The 20153-nt window shown below is 26.8% G+C and overlaps 1 protein-coding gene across 4 annotated transcripts in view; it reads left to right on the top strand.

The window, feature by feature from the left end:
- The window catches only part of Cdk12 (Cyclin-dependent kinase 12), a 90228-nt gene that overhangs the window by 38379 nt on the left and 31696 nt on the right, over positions 1-20153 (top strand). For all 4 annotated transcript variants that reach the window (XM_067268880.1, XM_067268883.1, XM_067268881.1 and 1 more), the window contains exons 4-8: positions 3999-4135; positions 12489-12659; positions 18247-18436; positions 18581-18742; positions 18823-19017. In XM_067268880.1, the coding sequence (XP_067124981.1) occupies positions 3999-4135; positions 12489-12659; positions 18247-18436; positions 18581-18742; positions 18823-19017 (855 nt within the window). The remainder of the gene's footprint in view (positions 1-3998; positions 4136-12488; positions 12660-18246; positions 18437-18580; positions 18743-18822; positions 19018-20153) is intronic.

Below are 20153 nucleotides of genomic sequence, written 5' to 3' on the forward strand. Positions count from 1 at the left end.
CAACGATCTTAATAAGACTAACAAACTTGAAAAAATGAGTTTGTTATTATATTTTATATATACAAATATCAACTTGTGTATAGAATAGATATTTAGATATAGCATTTGATATAGTTTCTCTTATTCTAGATGTAAAAGAATATTTTCATTTCAGACAAGTTATATTTATATATAAAACATATTTTCTTGAAATATAGTGAGATATTTCAGTTCATTTTCATAAACAGTTCATAAATTTTTCAAAAAAACTTAAAACGTTTTCCTCATTTAGTACTTTACCATTTAAACTGTTTTTGAAATAATTTATTGTAAAAATCAAACAGATAATTCAGTTTAGTTATTTAATGAAACCAATTTTTTTTATCTTTAATTCATAATTTATAAAGTAAACTTTTCAGATGACTTACTGTTTAAAACATTATATATATATACAGTAAACTCCCGATTATCTAGGCTAATGGTGGGGAGATGTGGCACGGATAATCTGAGCTATAGTTATTTATTTCTAAAACACAACATATTATACATTTCTAAGGCAGACAATTATTTTAACATGTTTAATGCTCATTATTAAGAAAATCTGTGATTTTGGTTTGCAGGAATCTTTTAATGATTTTTTAATATCATTTCAAATTTTTCTAAGAGCTATTATGTCATTATACTCGAATTCCCATTGGTTGATGTATTCCAACAAAGAGTCAACAGAATTCAGGGCTGTGTTGTGACTAATGCAATTGATAATTTCTTCTTCTCTACATTCAGCTTCATTCTCTTGCTTTTCTGGCTGAATGAGATTGGAAAAGATATCTCTATCACTCATTATTTGAAAACCTCCATCATATGAATCATGTTCCAACCACTTCTCAATATTTTCTTTATCAACATTTTCAAAGCCATGTAAATTTGCACTTATCTCACTTATTTCAGATACTGTTTCACTTGTCTCGGGCTTGATAGAATCCAAAAGAATCACTTTCTACATTTGATAGAATTTTCCTCCACAATCAAATGGGTGTTATTGGCTTTATTTTGTTCCAAGATTAAGTTACACTGTGTATTGCATCCAGTATTGTCATTTTTTTTCAAAATTTAATCAAATCGTTACCTTTATTACATTTTTTTTTAAATTAAATTTATGCACGGATAATCGGGAGTTTACTGTATAATAATTTTTTTTTTTTGAAATATTTAACTTGTATAAATAAATATTCATCTATTCATCTGTTTAATTATTTACATTTAGTTTTTTTGCTATCAAATAGATTTTCTATTAATTTACATTTTTATTTAATTATTTTCATAAAAGTAAAAAGTTTTAAATTTATAATTTTTAAAAGTTTAAATTAATAAATAAATTTTAAAAAATTGTTTACGAATGTATTTTTAAATATAATGTATTTGAATGAAGATAATTATTTATAGTCAAAGTTGTTTTCATTTGTACTGTAGAACCTGGTTAACTCAAACCAGGATAACTGAAAGTTATTTTTTTTTCGTTGATTGTCTAGCTAGCATAGGTATTTACATGTTAAATCAAACTGGTTAACTTGAATTTGTCAAATGGTTTAACTTGAATTGGGTTTTGATGCAATATTTTAATAAACTCTATGGAATTTTAATTTTTCTTTAGATAAAATAATTAATATTCATCTATCGATTAAACTAATCAGAAACTTTATAGAAAGTGTTGGAACCACATACAACTAAAAGTAAACGTCATATTGTGACAGCAGGTGGGGTGGTAGCTTTCAGATTGCGTGTGTGACCTAGATAATGTAACTGCCATTTGAATCTGCTTTTTTTTCTGATGGATTTCTTCAACTAGCTTATGTAATAAATAAATAAATAGAGTTTTGATAAACTAATTTTTAAAAAAATCAATTTATACTCTACTCTAATTCTGTGTAAAACTTTTAACCTTTGTGATAAAATTTTAACAATATAACAATCATAGTGATATCTTTGTGAAAATTGAGAAAAAGGTCAATTCTAGGTGCAAAATATTACAATTTAAAAAAATCTTCATTAAGCACTTAAGAGTGAATAGATCAACCATTCAGGAAAATAAGTTCTCAGTAACTTATTTAACCATTTGATTAAGCTTTTTCAAGTTTTTAGACAACACTGTTTACGTTTTCACAACGATATTACATAGTAAGACCCACAGAAATATGATATGAATGATTTATTAAGGGGTGGCCAACAGTTTTTGCCCCTGGGCTGAATTGGAAAGAAAAATTTTTTCACAGGCCGGATGAAACATTAAAATTAAATACAAATACGCTGACCTGGAGGCAGATCAGATTTGTTCAAAGAGAAGTTCCTGATGCATGTACAATGTCATTTTACAATGCGAAGAAACGTACAAGCAAAAATTAAAAAAGAAAAAAAAAAAGAAGGTCGACAGGCAGGCAGCGCTGTGCGTCACACGTCAGCATAAACAGAGTGACGTGGCAGAATGGCAGATTAATTTCAGTGAGTGTGGGGTCTTTCATTCTTCAAATAATGTAAATTTATAACAGACGAATACGAAAGTTGTAAATCTCTACAATAAAATTTTTTAAAAAATGAAGTATCATGAATTATCCATTTGACCAATTATTGGAAGTTAAGTAGCTAATATTGAAAACTTAATCACCTATCGCATAAACCCATTATGCGGGCTGTATGTTGGCCACCACTGGTTTATTATCAATCAGTAATAAACTGATGCACAAAATCTTGAGTTTTAGCCGAGTCTCTATAACTCAAAACTCAAAGTCCAAATTTTTCCCCCGAATTGACTTTGACTTGAGTTAACCAGGTTCCACTGTATTAAAGTAAAAAGTATTATGTTGTTGGTCTTTAATTGGCTTTTGTCAATCAAATTTTTATCCAAAAATACAGAACAGTATTAGAAATATAGCACATTATATTAGTAGGACCATTTTAAAACAGTTACTACTAAATTGATTCATTACAAATATGGAACTCATGAATATAGATAAATATATTCATAAATAATTAAGAATGTGAAATGTGTAATAAAATGTAAATAATAGATAATTGTTTTTTTAAAATGACATCTCTATTCAGTGTTTTTTATTCTACAAAATTCCAGGAGACTAGTTAACTTTTTATCCTAAGGCAAAAATTATTAAATTAGGTTTTATGTGTGGATATATATATATATATGTATATACACATATACACTAACATAAGGGGTGTGTCCATATATTCACTATTTGCCAAATTGTTTGTCCTTTGATAAGCACAAACGTACACACATTTGATTATTTGCAAAGCATTGGTTTATTACAGGAACAACAAAAGTTTGTCCAAGATCTAGACAATGGACAATTCTCAAACTGTAATTTTTGCTGCTGCTTTTATAGTTATGTAATTCATATCTGTTAAAGGGGTAAAAAGCCTAAAAAAGAAGCTAATGGATAAAATCACTTCATTGAAGAAGAAAATGTGAACTTGAAAAAGAAAAGAATTTTAAAAAATAACACACTGAAACTATTTTTAAAAAATCAGAAAAATATATGTAGAAAAGAAAATAAATATTTAAACTATAAACCAAATTGAAAAAAAAAATTAAACTGAATGCTACATCTAGTTTTAAAAAAGACTAAAATAGCAATACTGATAACCAGAAGCAAGAAAATAGGTGAATAGTGAGCACAAGTGTGTTGATGGACAACACATGCATGGAGGCAAATATTCATCTTTTTTGATTTAGCATAGTTTATCAACAAGAATTGGGGAATGGCAAATACTGAACATTCATCATGAGTAAATTATCTCTACTAGTCTGTATTTGCCAAATGTTTACTCGACATTCCATGAATAGCAAATGTGTAAATCATAATTGTTTAGAAGTTATATTTGTTATCTTTCTTTTTCATACAAGACTTAATTTTTTACCTTACTTTCTTTTTAAATTATAAAATATGGACCAATATTTTTTGTTTTGATTTACACTGAAATGTAATAAAAGTTTTATTTTTATTTAGTGTTGTCAATAAAATGTACAATGAGTTTAATCGATCTCCAAATTGGGGTGAACGCTGTGTTGATGTATTTGATATCATATGTCAAATTGGAGAAGGTACATATGGACAAGTTTACAAAGCAAAAGATTGTGATACTGGTAAGTCATTTTGTTTCATATATTTATTTTTAGTTGGATTTTATAAAGTTACATATGTTTAATGTTAAATAATTTAAGTTATTGTGTTGTAAGATAAACTGTTAGATGAAATAAGATAAATTCTGGCTTCAACTTTTATGTTGTTAATGAAAATTACTGCTATGAAAAAAATATTTATTAAATATAAATTTCTAATTTGCCTGATTTGTTTTTGGTATTTTTTCTCATTATTTGAAGATATGAAATTTATACTTGTATTATTTGTGAAAATGCAATGAGAATATGAAGACCAATTTCAGTATGACATTATCTCAGTATATCTTTGTAAAATGTACAACAATTTTTAAAATTTTTACATAACAGTAATATTTATTATTCTTTAAGATAATAAATTAGATTTATTTCATTCATATATATACCATATCAGTCTAGATCAGGGGTCGCCAAAGTGGTCAATAATGTTATAGTGATCCCTGGGGGTCGATTATCAAGCTTCAGCTAAGGATAAGGGAGAGCTAAGGATCAAGCTTACCTATATCACTGATTGTCAGTTACAAAAATTATTATTAACAAATATACAATAAATGAAAAAAAATGCAAAATTAAAAGAAATGTATTAAAATTGTAAGTGCTTTGTTATGGTTGTAACACACTTTTTGGTGGTGGTCAATGTGAGGTTTCGAAAACTTGTAGGGGGTTGACAATCAAAAAAGTTTGGCAACCCTTCTCTAGATTTTATGAGTATGAAATCTTTCATTTTGAAAAAATTACAAAAAATTGTATGGCTAAGGATGACAACTTATATAGACTTATCTAAAAATTACTTGTGGCAAATGACATTAAGTCAGACCATCAAAGTTTAAGCACAGAACTGATTAAAATACAGTAAAGATTAAAAGGAAAGGATCATTCTTGTAGCTTGATATAGATGGTTTCAATTCCTTTTATAATATAAAGTATACTATTGTTTTTTATCATCAGTGAACATCAGAGATGGTAAATTGGAGATGAAATATTTTCTCCATATACAAAATATTTAAAATATTTGTTTTGAAATGATTAAAAGTTGATAATTTGAATTAGGAATCAGGAAGGTAATAGTAAATTTTAGTTTATTTACAAGATTTTATTTTGAAATCAAATTATTTCTGCAATTCAGTTAACAAATTTCATGGCAGAAGTAGGTTTTTTAAATTTATAATAAATAATAAATAGTTAAAGCCATTATCTTATGATTATATCAGATTGCTTTTGCAATAATACTTCTGTTTTCAGGTTTAAAATTCAAGATTGAATCATGAAGTTAAATAATTAATTTTTATATATGGTCAAGAATTTGAGTAGTTCTTACCGATATTCTACAGTAATTTTGAATATGTGGTAATTTGTCATTGTGAGATTTGGATTATTGGATCTAGAGCAAGGAATAGGAATTTTTAATTCCAGTTTCTTGCTATATTCAATCTTTCAAGCTGTTCACTATTCACCAACTCTAAATTTTTAGAAATGATAGGTTAATTAATTGTTTTTGCTAACTTTTTTGTAAAGTCAGCAGCAAACTATATTTTGGTCTTTGTACTAATGTTAGGAGTATTGTTGTATTTGATGTTTACATATTTTTATAAATAAACTATCCAAAATTTTGTAGAAATGTTTACATCACATAGATAATTATCTAAGTTGTCTCTGTATGTGAAAATTGTTTTGGACTGTTACTGATGTGTTTAAATAATGGAAAAGAAAAACAAAAACAAGTTTTTTGTATAATCATAAATTTTTTTTTAAAATAGATAATTATCATTTAAGAAACTTTTGATTGAATTTTATTATTAACATTTAATTATATTATTTAATTATAATTAAATAGTCTTCTGTGAAAATTACAATTGTTTATTTTTAGTTACTAAATCATTATTTCTCATTTTTATTTCATGCAAATGCTGAATGTAAAAAATAATTGCATATAATAAATTGAAATGTTAAATTTTATCAGTACAGTTACAATTAGCTTTAATTATCTAATTAAAACACAATCAGAATTCGTCAATCAGTAAAATTCTAAAAAAATAAATAAATATTCTCATTGAATGCACTGTAATGTAGATTATTTTTCCTTAACAATTCTGACAATATTTAGCAGGTTAAAGAAAGTCACTCACAAAGAAAAAACACTCAAATAAAAAAAAAATGTAGAGTCTATAACACAAACCCAGAATATAATACCTAAGTGATGATATAAATGTAGTTTACAGAATTTAAATCTCTCAAATTTATAATGCAGAATGTTTACAGTCTTCTAGTAAATATTTTGAACTTAAAAATTAAAGCTTTGGAAAGACTTTGTCTAAACTATGGAGCTATGGAGTAAAAAAATAAGACGTGTGTTACAAATGAGTATAATCATATAACAAAAGTAAATAGTAATAAGACAATAGAAAATTTGAAATATGAGTAAGATATTTCATTCTAAATAATTAATATCTCAATAAAAAAAAATAAGTTAAAAATTCAAAAATAAAAATTATAAATTAGAATAATATACATAGTTTAATTTCATAAGTTAAATTATAAAAAAAGGAAAGAAAAATAAAAGTATGATATGCTTTGAGATAGATTTTTACTCATTATATCTTTAATAGTAAGAAAGAATTGGATGCAATAATTTATTAGATTTTTTCATTTATTTAATTAATGAGTACTATTTAATAGTTTTGCATCTTGTCAAATTTATAATATATTTAAAAGAAAAATAATCAGAATTTTTCAAAAATGATTAACAACCATTATTCTAGTCAGACTTAATAAACGTTGAAATTCTTTGTGCATTTTTTAAGCTAAAATATACATTTACTAATTTTATAAGGTATTATTTATAATTTAATGTTAGACTGGATAATATAAATATAAAATTTGTATATAATGTGCACGAATAGAAATTATCAGATATTACAATTATAAAATTAAATATTGAAATAATCTAAAATATTAAAAATCTTTCTGTAATATAGTTCAAGTTATAAATATAAATGGATTTTTTTTGTTGGGTAACAGTATTAGATTTGCTTATGTGTTTTTTCCTGCAGCTGCAGGAATAGCATTTTTTTGCTTTACCATACAAGTTGGCAGCAATTTAGCTGTAATTGACTATTGTGTACATTAACTGACACCATTTAACAAGAAAAAATTGTATTAATTTAATATTAGGTTGTAATAGATATAAATAACTGCTATTATTATTTTTATTGCTGACATTTGATAAGTTAACCTTGTATTAACTACTGATACTAGCCAAGTGATTCTAATTATTTAGAACTGTTATGTCATCTGTTTAAAACATGTTTGACCTTGTATATATTTGTCATTAGTTCTTTTTAGAATTGTTTTGTTTTAACTTTGTACTTATTTGTATATATTTTTCTGTTTTATTTATATTCACAGGGTTCTTGATCATATTTATTTCCTACTATGTTGGATAAATTTTTACTATTTTAGCTTTCAATTATTAATCACAAAGTATGCATAATTGTAGTACCTAATTGAAATAACATTGATATAGAATGAAGCAGAGCATCTACCTCATTCTGTAATATAGTAGTGCTTGTTTATTTTTATTGTTTTAAAAATATGATTTTAATAAGCATGAAAAATTAAGTCAAACTTTATTCTGTCAAATTTAAGCTTAAAATAATTAGCTAGATTTTCTTTCCTTCATAGCTGTAAGCTATTACAATTTCATAATTTTCTGCTCATCAGCTATACAGATTAAACCTCTTTCTCCACTTCTACTATTTTTCTGGTTGTTTTAACTTATGTTTTCCTAAAAATATCCTTTTCAATTCTATTTATTAACTGTTTATATTCAAAATAAAAAGTTTTCATCTGTTCATCTGTTGTTCATAGTGTCTCAAGGTTTCTAGTGCATCTTGTATGTGCTCACAGAATTGAGTTTGTTCTCAAAATTTGATGGTTTGATTTTGATGAAACTTTGCTATTTTTCATTAATTATGATGAGGAAGCAAAAAAAGTAATGAGGGTCCATTTAAATGTAAAAAATAGGAGTTCATGACTTTGTTTTAGATATACAATGGGGTTAAAGTAACAGTGTCACATTCCCTGATGCAACTGAGCATGTCTAACAAAATTAAGGGTCAAAAATAAAAACAGCATTTCATGTGTCTAATGGAAAATAGGTTCAAAAAGTGAACAAAACACAAGAACAAAGTAATCATCATTTGATTGCTTTGTTCTTGGATCACTTCTCCACCTTCACAAATGCAACAATCATTTCTCTATATCTGGCAGGCAAGGATTGCATCTCTTGTGGCCAGGAGGTATGAGGATAACAAGTTTATTCTTAACTAAATAAATAGATTTTTGTAATTAATTCCTAGTTTGAGTATGAAACTAGTATCATTGATTAAACTGGAAAAAGGACGAGTAACATAGGATGTGCGCTAATTCTGGGATTTGTTTTCGGTGTGGATAAGTACACATTACAAAACGTACGTACAAAAACGAGGTGTCCCCATGGGCAGCCCTCTATCGGGAGACTTATGCGAGCTAGTGATCAGGATTGTTGATTAAAACATGCTATCTAAAACTTAATGTCAGATAGATACTAGATATGTGGAACTGTAAAATTTACAGCTAAGAATATATCATTCATAAAAGAAAAATGTTCACAACAGCAATTTGTACTGTACATAAACAAATATAAACTAAATTTTAGAGCATATTTTGATTTAAAAAAATTTTTTTAAACAACTTTAATGTTTCACTGTAGTGTAGTTAATGTTACAGATAATTGTTGCATATCCTATCAAAAGAGACTTTTTATAAAGAATAAGGAAGTTTTAACAATATATATGTATATGTATATATATATATAATGTATATATATATATATATATTATTGCTGGACACGTTCAAACACACTGGGAGTTTCTTTGATTGTAGCAGCAGTGCAGACAACAGTGGATGTTCGTGCATACTTGAACAGGTCTTTCCAACACTGATGGATTGGCTGTGGTGGACTGGTTTCCTGGCCCCCATGCTCACCTGATTTATCAAGCCTTGATTTCTTTTTGTGGGGGCCCTCAAGACTATGGTGTATGACTTGCCTGTGGAGTCTGAAATGGATCTCATTGCAAGACTCGTCTGCACTGCTGCTACAATCAATGCTCCATCAATGTCAAGCATGCATCGTGTCTGATGGTGGAAACTTCGAGCATGTGTTGTAACATTATGAACTGATACGCTTTTGTACTAATTATGTCCAATAAATGTTTCTCATTAATCACTGTCTTGTGCCTTTTCAGATCATTTACCTCTACTACCACTTTCTCCTGTCGTTTCCGGTTATGGGTTCCTAAGCAATTCTCATTCCTTTAGATGTTATCTACCTCCCCTAAAAGTTTGTCGGTACATTTTTGAGACACCCTGTATATTGCTAAAAACATCACAATTAAAAGTATATAGAAACATCAAACAATCAGCTAAATAAACAGTTATAAATGTGAACCATGAAATTTTTTCATACACAATATATAATAATTTTCAATCTTGTTCATCTATGCAAGACAACAAAGTGAAAGTTCAATTTGTGCATAAAATTTTTTTGGTAAACAATCATAGTTTAATTGTATAAATAATGTTTTTACAAAATATAAAAACATTATTTATCTCTCCAGCAATTATTAATTTCATTACATTGGCCATTTATTTTTTTAGCTTCTTTATTAAGAGCCATGTTATTGTTTGATGCAGTGATTGATATGTGTTTTTAGAGACATTTTTGGAAGTTAACTTTGCAATAAATCATTTGTTGTGCTATGTTAATACTGTATGTGAATATATCAGGATCTACTGTTTAAAATTTAAGCAAACAACTGCATTAAATTTTTGTTATTTCGTTTAGAAAAATTAGTATTGAAATATTTAAATGATAAAACAAGATTTGAAATTTAATACATATACAATATAAATACAATGTTTTCACAAAGATAAAACCTTTGCTTTCATTTCTTTTCCATCTCTATATGTTTGTGAATTTTCATGGACTGTTGATTGTGTAAAACGACGGAATGTAAATACTGTCGGCCATGTGTTTTTTAAGATTTGGAATGTTGAAAACACGTGGGTTTTGAATAGGCACAAGATTTTAGTCAAGTTGAAACAAATCTGTCTTGTCTTTGGAAAAAAAGAAAATTGTGAAGGAGTGTCACTGAATTGCCATTAGTATTGTAATATTAATGAAAACTTTAATGTTAACTTTGTTTTTGTTGACACTGACATTATTAGAAAGTTATTGTGAAATTTTTTTCCATGGTTGTTTTCCAATGAATAAATAACTTTGATGAAGATATGTTGTGAAAGCAAGTATTTTTAACTATCATCTGAAATTTTTTAGAAAAGTTAAAATATTTAATGATTCTATTTCATACTAATTTCTGTTCTGAGACAATCAAATAATTGTAGTACTGAACTCAGTTAGTTTCATTTCTTTTCTTTTTCTTCACTTGAGGTAATTGTGTAAAGATTGAGTGTTTTAAATGTATGCAATCATGAAATTTCCAATGTTTTTATATTTAAAAATGTTAGTTTTTTTCAGTATAGTATTGTTTTAAAATGTTAACCCATTCAAGTTAACATTAGAGAACTTGAATGGCAGAGGCGCACTAATTTTTCAACCATTGATTGTAAGTCGTCATGCAATCAAGTAAACATTTCCACCAATTATGCATAATTGATGGAAATATTTACAAGTCGATTAGTTTGGAGAATCATGATAAAACTGCTTCAGTTTATTTAGATGGGTATTATGAAACAATTTGTTTGATATTAATAATCCAGAAACTAAGAAAGAAAACATATAATGAAAATGTTAACACAGTAAATTATCATAAAAACTATAAAATATAGACAAGTAAGCATTTGATTCTCATTGAAAGAAATTGTTAAATGTGATTACTGTGTAGATAAAAGATGATATAACTATAAATTATAATAATAGATTGAAAGGCCTGCTGTAGGAAGTTATTGGAGGGGAAAATCAAAATTCATAGAACTTACTACGTACACTAGTGTATTTTGAGTGTCTTTTGCATATAAATTAAATGAATCAATATTCAACTTCAAGGACAGTCATCTTTATCAAATTCTGATGTCTTCAATAAAATTAAGATATTCAAAAACACCTTTAAATTGGTATATTAGAAATTGACAGCATGTTGTGATTGATGTATTTGTATCAAAGCAAAACATTTTATAAGCTAGTAGAGATAAGTCTAGTCACCTGTTGAGAAGACAGTCTTATTAGAATGTTTACATTGGTGTTTTTATTTGCATATGTGGGGAATCTGTCCTTGTACATTTTATAAATAATATGATTGATATTTGGTAATATAATTTTACTTTGTTTGTGAGTACATATATTAGAATATATTACAGATTAATAATCAAAGTATGTGCTATTTTATATAAAACTTGTCATATAATTTAATTATAATTACTACAGATATAACCTTTGAATTCAGACATGTCTTGTCACATGTGATTCATTTGATTAATATGATGATACCCAAATTTGTGTATTCATTCATATTTTTTCAATAAAATCTGAGGTAAGTTTACATTTTCATTATAGTTGGTATCAAATGTGGGATGTATATTTTGCATTCACAAATATGTTATTTATCTTGATACATTTTTAAAAGTATGTAGGCAGAGTAGTCAGTAGGTATAAATTCATGCCATGATTTTTTAGAGTAATTTATGTGGGGTGGAACTGGTTTACATTTGGAAAAATTGGAAAAAACTGTTTTCCAATTTTTTAAAATATAATGAATTTCTCACTGGGAAGTCAAATATTAATGATTGCAAAATCTGGATGCAGAAGATATAATCAACTTCAAAGACACCTTTTTTGATCATTTATGTATCTTAATTTTTATTTCTATTTATTTTTATACATTATATTTATGCTGTTTTTAGTTCCTATAAATATTTTATTTTATGTTAAGTATATTTTTTATATATTTATATTATTCTTAGGTTAAATATTCACCATTTTGTATATTCAGCATATGACATGTAATATGAATCATATTGTTTGAGTGCGTGTATTTTAAATTTGTTTTTGTTCCATTCTTGTTTGATCTTAAGAGCCTGAAGATGGCCTTTAAACAAGGTGAAAACATTAGTTCAGTTAATAAATTATTTTCGTAACTGGACTTGTGTGTCTTTGAAGATGAGTATGAGAAGTCAAATTTATACTTTAATATTCTAAGTATTATTTTAAAATCAAAGTAACATTTAAATTTTTAAATATTGTTACATATTATTACTTTTCCAGGTGAACTAGTAGCTCTGAAGAAAGTGAGATTAGAAAATGAAAAAGAGGGTTTTCCAATAACAGCAGTTAGAGAAATAAAAATACTCAGACAGCTTAATCATCCAAGTATAGTAAATTTAAAAGAAATAGTTACAGATAAACAAGATGCTTTGGATTTTAAGAAGGATAAAGGTAAATGAATAAATTTTAATTTTAAATATGAATAGTAGCAAGTATATGCTAAAAAGTGAGTACAGTAGTCCCCCTACCTGTGCTTTTGTTTTCTATGGATTTAACTTATAGTCATTAATAATCTGAAAATTTTAAAAGGAAAATTCCATAAATAAACAATTTGCAAATTTTAAATTATGCACTTCTCTGAATAGCATGATGAAATCTTGTGCCATCCTGCCTAGAATTTGAATTGTCATCTCTTTGTCTAACATACTCCTAATGTATGTGCTATCTGCTTGTTAATTATTTAGTAGCAGATTGACTATTGTGGTATTATAGTGCTTGTAACCCTTAATTTTCTAATGGCTCCAAAGTACAAGAGTAGCCACTTTATGGCTTCTCTCTGGCATATCCAAAGAGAAGCTATAAAGTGTTACCTTTAAATAAAAAGGCAAAAGTTCTCAACTTAATAATGGGAGAATGCTTATGAAGTGGTCACATTCACATATTTTTATTATAGTGTACTGTAAAAATTGTTTTATTTTTTGTTAGTATTGTTAATTCCATATTGTGCCTAGTTTATAAAGTAAACTTAATCTTAGGTTTGTATGTGTAGGAAAAACAATATATGTAGAGTTCAGTATTATCTGTAGTTTCAGGCATCCACTAGTGGTCTTGGAACATATTCCTGATGGATACTGGAAGCTAGTGCATATTTCAATAGTCATTAATGCTGAATTTTAAATCTTAATTTGAAATAGAATGGCCCAAAATCATTTAACCACGATAATTTTTTAACAACATATTAAGAACAGTTGCATGCTATTATTTACAATTCAGTTACTTCATTGGAAGTAAATGAATTAAGAATGCTTTAGGAGATTGCTGTTCTTTTTCAGAGATCACATTCCTAAAGTAATTTCTTATGAAATGAATCAAAGGACTTTCAGGTTATCTTTTAGAATTGCTCATTCTATAACTTTATTAATTTAATACCCTCAAATGCTTGTTGCATCTAACAAATAATAATGAACAAAAGTGTAAAGTATTTAAATAAATAATAAAAAATAATAATAAAAAGTGGGTCGAAGACATTAGCGATACGTTACGTTTTTTTACTTGCAAAGCTGTACAAGGTTTGTGAGATGTATTTGTATTATCACTTTGTTCATTGGATGGAGTTGATTAAAAATAATAATTTTTTAAAGTTTAAAGATGTTTCTTTATTCATATGTTGTACACATGTATGAAATAATAATGTATATCTTGGTATGTACAGTCAAATCTTGATAAGATGCCATCGTTGGTTCAGTAATGTTTTAGAGAATAAACAGGACTGGTGTTTTAGCAAAAATAATCTTCTATACAATGCCAACAAGTAAACAGTTGCTAATATTCATGCAATGTTGACAATAGCATAATGTTACAAAAGTATAAACATATTGGATTGTCCCTTAATAAATTTTACAAAATTATTGATAAACTGGAAAAAATTTAATTGGAAATTAGTGTTTTTTGTTACACAATTAGAATTATTAAAATGAAGTTCAAAAATGATAAACAATGCAGTGTAAATTACATTTATCATTTTTTGCACTTTTTTTTTAGACTAGTTCATTAATACCTGCCCTCAAATTGAGGGTGATTGTGAGGGATTTGGAAAACATAGTAATACCATACTGGTAATTTAAAAATAAATTTGATTGATATTGGAGTTTTCTCAAATTTATAGTTTTTCTAACAATGTTATAAAATGTGCTGATTTTATCAGTTGGCATCGATAGTACAGCAATATAACTTAACTGAATCACAAGTTAAAGTAATTTAAAATGAAATAGCATAAACCAGCAAGAGGAAGTTACTTCCCTTGTAATTTTTTGAAGGGAATTTCTTAGAAATAGGTAGGATTCCTGCAATTTTCCAAAACTTGTCTCTTGATAATTTTTAAGTTAATATCACTCCATGTATATCATATGTTACATATTATGTGCCTGTGTGTGTATAGATGTAACTTTACATTAAAAATATGTAACTTTTAACCATTTTAATGTTGAATCAGAAATCTGGCAGCATAAATAACATTGAAAGGACTTTTTATCTTCCAGTACAGTTGAGGATCGTATATTAGCAGAGGTTTCTATTCTTTTACCATTAGGGTATTCTGTTCACTTATATTTCTTTGTGTTGTGAGGGTGGCGCATTATCACGAGGCTGTTTATCAAGATTTGATAGTAATAAATATATTTATAAACAGTTTTTATTGATATTTCAAATTATGATAGAAAAAATCATATTCATATTTTTCAAATAGTAAGATTGTTTAAATTTAATGTTTTAGAAAAGAAGTTTTTAAATTGTCCATTAAAATAATTACATTGTTTATCTGACTTCATTACTTCAATAATGATAAAAGTTATTAAATTTTTTTAAATTAAGGGAATGAAGTTTTGTTATTTCTATTAGAATATCATAATAATTGGATTGTTATAATAATAGCATTTATACCAGGAAATTTTCAAACATTTTAAAATGACTGTTACTTTCATTATCAATTTTTATATATATATGTGTGTGTGTATAAAATCACATCAAAAAATTACAGTGTATATACTGTAATTTTTTAATGTGATTTTAAAATAATATAAAGCCCTGTAATTGTACTTTATCAGTGCCATAAAGCTAAAAATTAACAGTTAAAAATATATTTTTATTGTTTACATTAATTAAATTTTTTTTCATAATAAATAATTTTAATATTAATCTTCCAATGGAAAATAAGACTTTCATTTTTCAAATTCAAATAAGAAAGTGATCTAACTCTGATGTTATCTGTTTTAATATTAGATAAATTGTTAAATTGTAGTATTTGTGATATAGGTTAAAAACCTATCACAGATCATGTGTTTTTATTAAACAATTTTATTAATATGGTATGATTTTAAAAATTACATCTGTTACAATTTATTAAGCGTAATTTAAATGTTTTACAAAATACATATAAACGTTTTTTAACCACTGTACATTATTGTACAAATATAAGCTATTGTATCATGAGTTTACCTCATTATTTTGAACAAAATAACGTACAAAAATTGCTAAACGAGCAATTTGAACATGTTATGTCGGTGGACTCATCAAAGCAAATGGAAATAAAATTGCAAGATTTTATATCCATTTGTCGTTGAAAGCTTTCATTTTCCACCATTCCCAAAATTCTCATTTTCACTGTATTCTTAGCTAATGGTATATCTTTTATTCTTTGGGTAAGTTTTTCTTTATTTTCAAAATCTTTGAGCACATTGCAACCAAGCCACCTCTAAAAATTCACCTTTATTAAAAGTTTTCCTGTATTAAGCAATAGCTTTTGAAGCTCGATAACTAGCAGCAGTAGTGTTTGATTGAGTTCCAATATATTTCATTAAGGATGTAGCTTGGGCAGTTTTATTTTTGAAAACATGTGATATGTACTCCTTTTGCTCTTTTCACTTCAACTTGAGAAGAGATTTGTGGTTGGTTTCATATTGCCGCTTTACTGATGATGTCCTACAAACCACTGTTCCTGAACATAAAATGCAAATAGCTTTACTGTCTTTATTAATCATGCTGTACGTATCCGTCCACCAAGTTTGAAATTCTCTGCTACTGCCTGTTTCTGATAATTTTGATTTTTGCATTGAACTAGCCATAATAAGAAATTCTAAAAATATAATTTAAAATATATGTATAAATACAATAATTACCTTAAAATAAAACTGTAGTGTTTTTAAATAGTTATATTTCACGTGTCAATGATTAAAGTTTTACAATGACACATACAAACACTTGGAATTACAAAGACTAATGGCTCATTGGCAATGCAGTCTGTTTTCATGATGGAACAAATTAATGCGCATGACCACAGGAGAGCATCAATCATACCCCAAAATGATATTATATAGTAGGTAGATATTCAATACTATAAATTTAAATCATTAATTATTTTTAAAGTATGGATTGTTGAATTCTAATTCATTTCAATAATTTATAAAATAAAATTTCATTTTGATTAATAAAAAACACATCATATTTTTTGTGCATGCTATCAGAATTTTCTTTTGTTCCATAGGTTTGCCATCTCTGTTCTATACAGTAGAGTCCCGCTAGTCTGAACACCACTAATCCGAACATGTTTCGGTCAGCTGAGAGAAAATTTTCTTTCTCTCAGCTGACCGAACTTTCTCTTTCTCTTTCCCAAGTTAACCATGTGAATAAGACTTCATCAAGCTTGTCAAGCATTGAAGACCTTGCTGTTTGTTGGTTTTCAACTGATTTTTCTGAAGTAGAGGCACAAAACTGCTTGATCTATGCACAATTTTGTTTTTTTTTTCCTGTTTTTTTTTTTGTGGCCTTGCCCACTTCAAACTCTACTGCCAATTTTGTTGCACTTTCACCCTTGCTCAGTTTTTTCAAAACGTCCAGCTTATCTTTCAATGCACACGTTGTGTGTTTTTGTTTCGTGACCATTGTGGCAGCAGACTAAACTAAACTAAAATAATGTAGAGCGAAGAGTTTATTCAACATCCACAATTAAGCATGCTAACTCACACAGTAGCATCAGTCAACTACTGTAATTGGAATCCTGAACTGTGAATTAAAAACGTTTTTTACAGTTAAAATAATTCTAAGGCAAACAATGAAGGCAGGTTGCCATTTCAAAGTTACAAAACTTGTTTTTGTTAACTGTTTGTGTCCTCTATTTGAGTACAAGTCAGATGAAATAAAAGATGGGGTGCTGACATCATTGATGGTGTTGGATCTATATAAACCAGACTTGTTTTACTGCTTGCTCTGCATTATTTCAAGTATTCGACTAATCCGAAAATCTGCTATTCCAAACAGGGCTCGGTCCCAATTAGTTTGGACTAGGGAGACTCTACTGTATTTTGAGCAATTTCAGACCCTTACTATCTTCATCAATAGGAAAACCTGTGGTGCAATGTTTGTTTTATTGAATTTTCTTTATTTTATCTTAATTAATGATTCTTGTAAATTTTGAAAATTTTCCCTATTTTTAATGATATGAATAAATTTAAAGAGAATTACAATGAAATTTATCACATAATAAGATGACATTTACCATATTATATAAGCCATCTTTTGCAGTACAGGTAAATTCTATAGTATATAGCCAGTTTTTTTAATTATAGCATTTATTTTAATTGTATTTAAAACTTTATATGGATTAATAAATTGACAACATAAATTCTTATCTCAGAAATGAAATCTTTTGTAATAAAATCCTACTGAAGATATCTACAAATTTTTGAATGAAACTGAAATTTTTTGTATAATGGTTTTATTTCATACTTTCATAAATTATTATTCATCCATGGACAGTTTTTTTTTCTAATGCAAAGATTCAGATAAAATGTAAAAATTTCAGTTATTTATATCCTTCAACCAAGTATTACATATCCATATACACTGGTAAGTTAAAACAGCAAAATAAATCATGTGTTGCATTTTAATCATTTTATATTTATTTAATAATTATTATTTGTGTGTAAAAAGGTCTTTCATTAAAAGTACTGATGTTTTTCAAATTATTATTATTTTGTATTTTTAGGTGCATTTTATTTAGTGTTTGAATATATGGATCATGATTTAATGGGGCTGCTGGAGTCAGGATTGGTAGACTTTACAAAAGAACATATTGCATCATTTATGAAACAGTTACTAGATGGTTTAAATTATTGTCATCAAAAGAATTTTCTTCATCGTGATATTAAATGTTCCAATATACTTATGAATAATAGGTAAGAAGTACGAGAAACTGTACAATGCAAAAAAAGAAAATTAATTATTTATGTTAGAAACACCTGATAATAATAATAATGTAAAATAAATAGAATTGTTTATTTTAATTCTGACATACATCTATTAAATTACTTTTCTATTAGGGGTCAAATTAAGTTGGCTGATTTTGGTTTAGCCCGGTTATATAGTGCCGACGATAAAATGAGACCATATACAAATAAAGTTATTACACTATGGTATCGTCCACCTGAATTACTTTTAGGTGAGGAGAGGTATGGACCAGCCATAGATGTCTGGAGTTGTGGGTAATTAAATTTTTACATATATGAAAAAATATATATATATCAAAATTATGGTAAATTATAGATAATTGTTTGTCTTTCAGGTGCATTCTTGGTGAATTATTCACAAAGAAGCCAATATTCCAGGCAAACCAAGAAATGGCCCAGCTGGAAAGGATTAGTTATATTTGTGGTACTCCATGTCCTGCTGTATGGCCTAAAGTAATACATTTACCACATTGGCATACTTTCAAACCTAAAAAGCCATACAGAAGAAAGATAAGAGATGAATTCTCTTTGTAAGTAATTCACTCAGTTGGCTTTGTTAGATTGTTATAAATGTTTAAATAATAAATGATAAGTTTAATTTTTATAGAATTCATTCTTTTTACACATGAAACATCTCAGATTGAATTTTTAAAAATAATTTATTTTTATATTGAATGCTTTCAAGTGATTATAGGAAATATATAATTTCATTTTTTTTAACATTTAGAATTTTAACATTTGAAAAAATGAACAACTTAAAAGAGAAACTTATAAAGAAAATTTGATTCTTAAAGGCTAAATTTAAAGGAGGAAACAATTTCAGCTGTTTTCCTCATATTCATTATATGTAATTGTAATTTGAATGCTATAATGGTGATAAATTAATCTCTTGGAAGTAGTCAATGTTAAAATAAATGACTTCTTAAAATTAAGCCTGATATGTTTTGTCTTATTTCATTGTGTTTAAAAAATATATTTTAGATTTTACTTGCATGAAGTGCAAGTAAAATCTAAAATATGCAAAATATGAGTATTTATATATCATGTAACTTTGGAATTTTATAGTTAAAAAAAAATTATAAAAGTGATTATAGTTTCAGTTATCTAAATTTATTTGTTAATATGATTTCTTCCTGGAATGAATGTGGTTACTTTATTTATATAATTATTACCAGAAATTTTTAAACTGAAAAATTATATTTATAATGCTTTACTTCAAATTTGAAAAGGAAGAAACAAAACATTTAAGTTTTCAATGTTAATATAAGTGTTTGTAAAATTAATTACCCTTGAGTTGTTATCAAATTTTAAACTATCTTTTAAGGATGTTAGTAATTTTAAATCATTTCTTAATAATTTAAAAATTACTTATATGCTTAAATTAACCCCTCAGGAGTCATGCAGGGTCTCAGGACCCACAGTATATATTTTTCAACTTATATTTAAAATTTCATTAAAAAAATTGAAAAAATGTTTGCAATACTAACTTTTCAACCCAGATGACATGCATTTACCATTCTTTAACTATACAAACACTTTCTGAGAAATAAAGTGCCAGGATTTGAAAGAGACCCTGCCACAATTACTAACATAGGCAATGTTCTATATAAAAACATTGCTAATGATGTAGCTATTGGGTGCATGCTACAACTTCAAGGTGTTCATG

The sequence above is a fragment of the Centruroides vittatus genome, unplaced genomic scaffold (genome assembly GCF_030686945.1).
Source record: "Centruroides vittatus isolate TY-2023 unplaced genomic scaffold, ASM3068694v2 contig_341, whole genome shotgun sequence".
Taxonomy (NCBI): Eukaryota; Metazoa; Arthropoda; class Arachnida; order Scorpiones; family Buthidae; genus Centruroides; species Centruroides vittatus.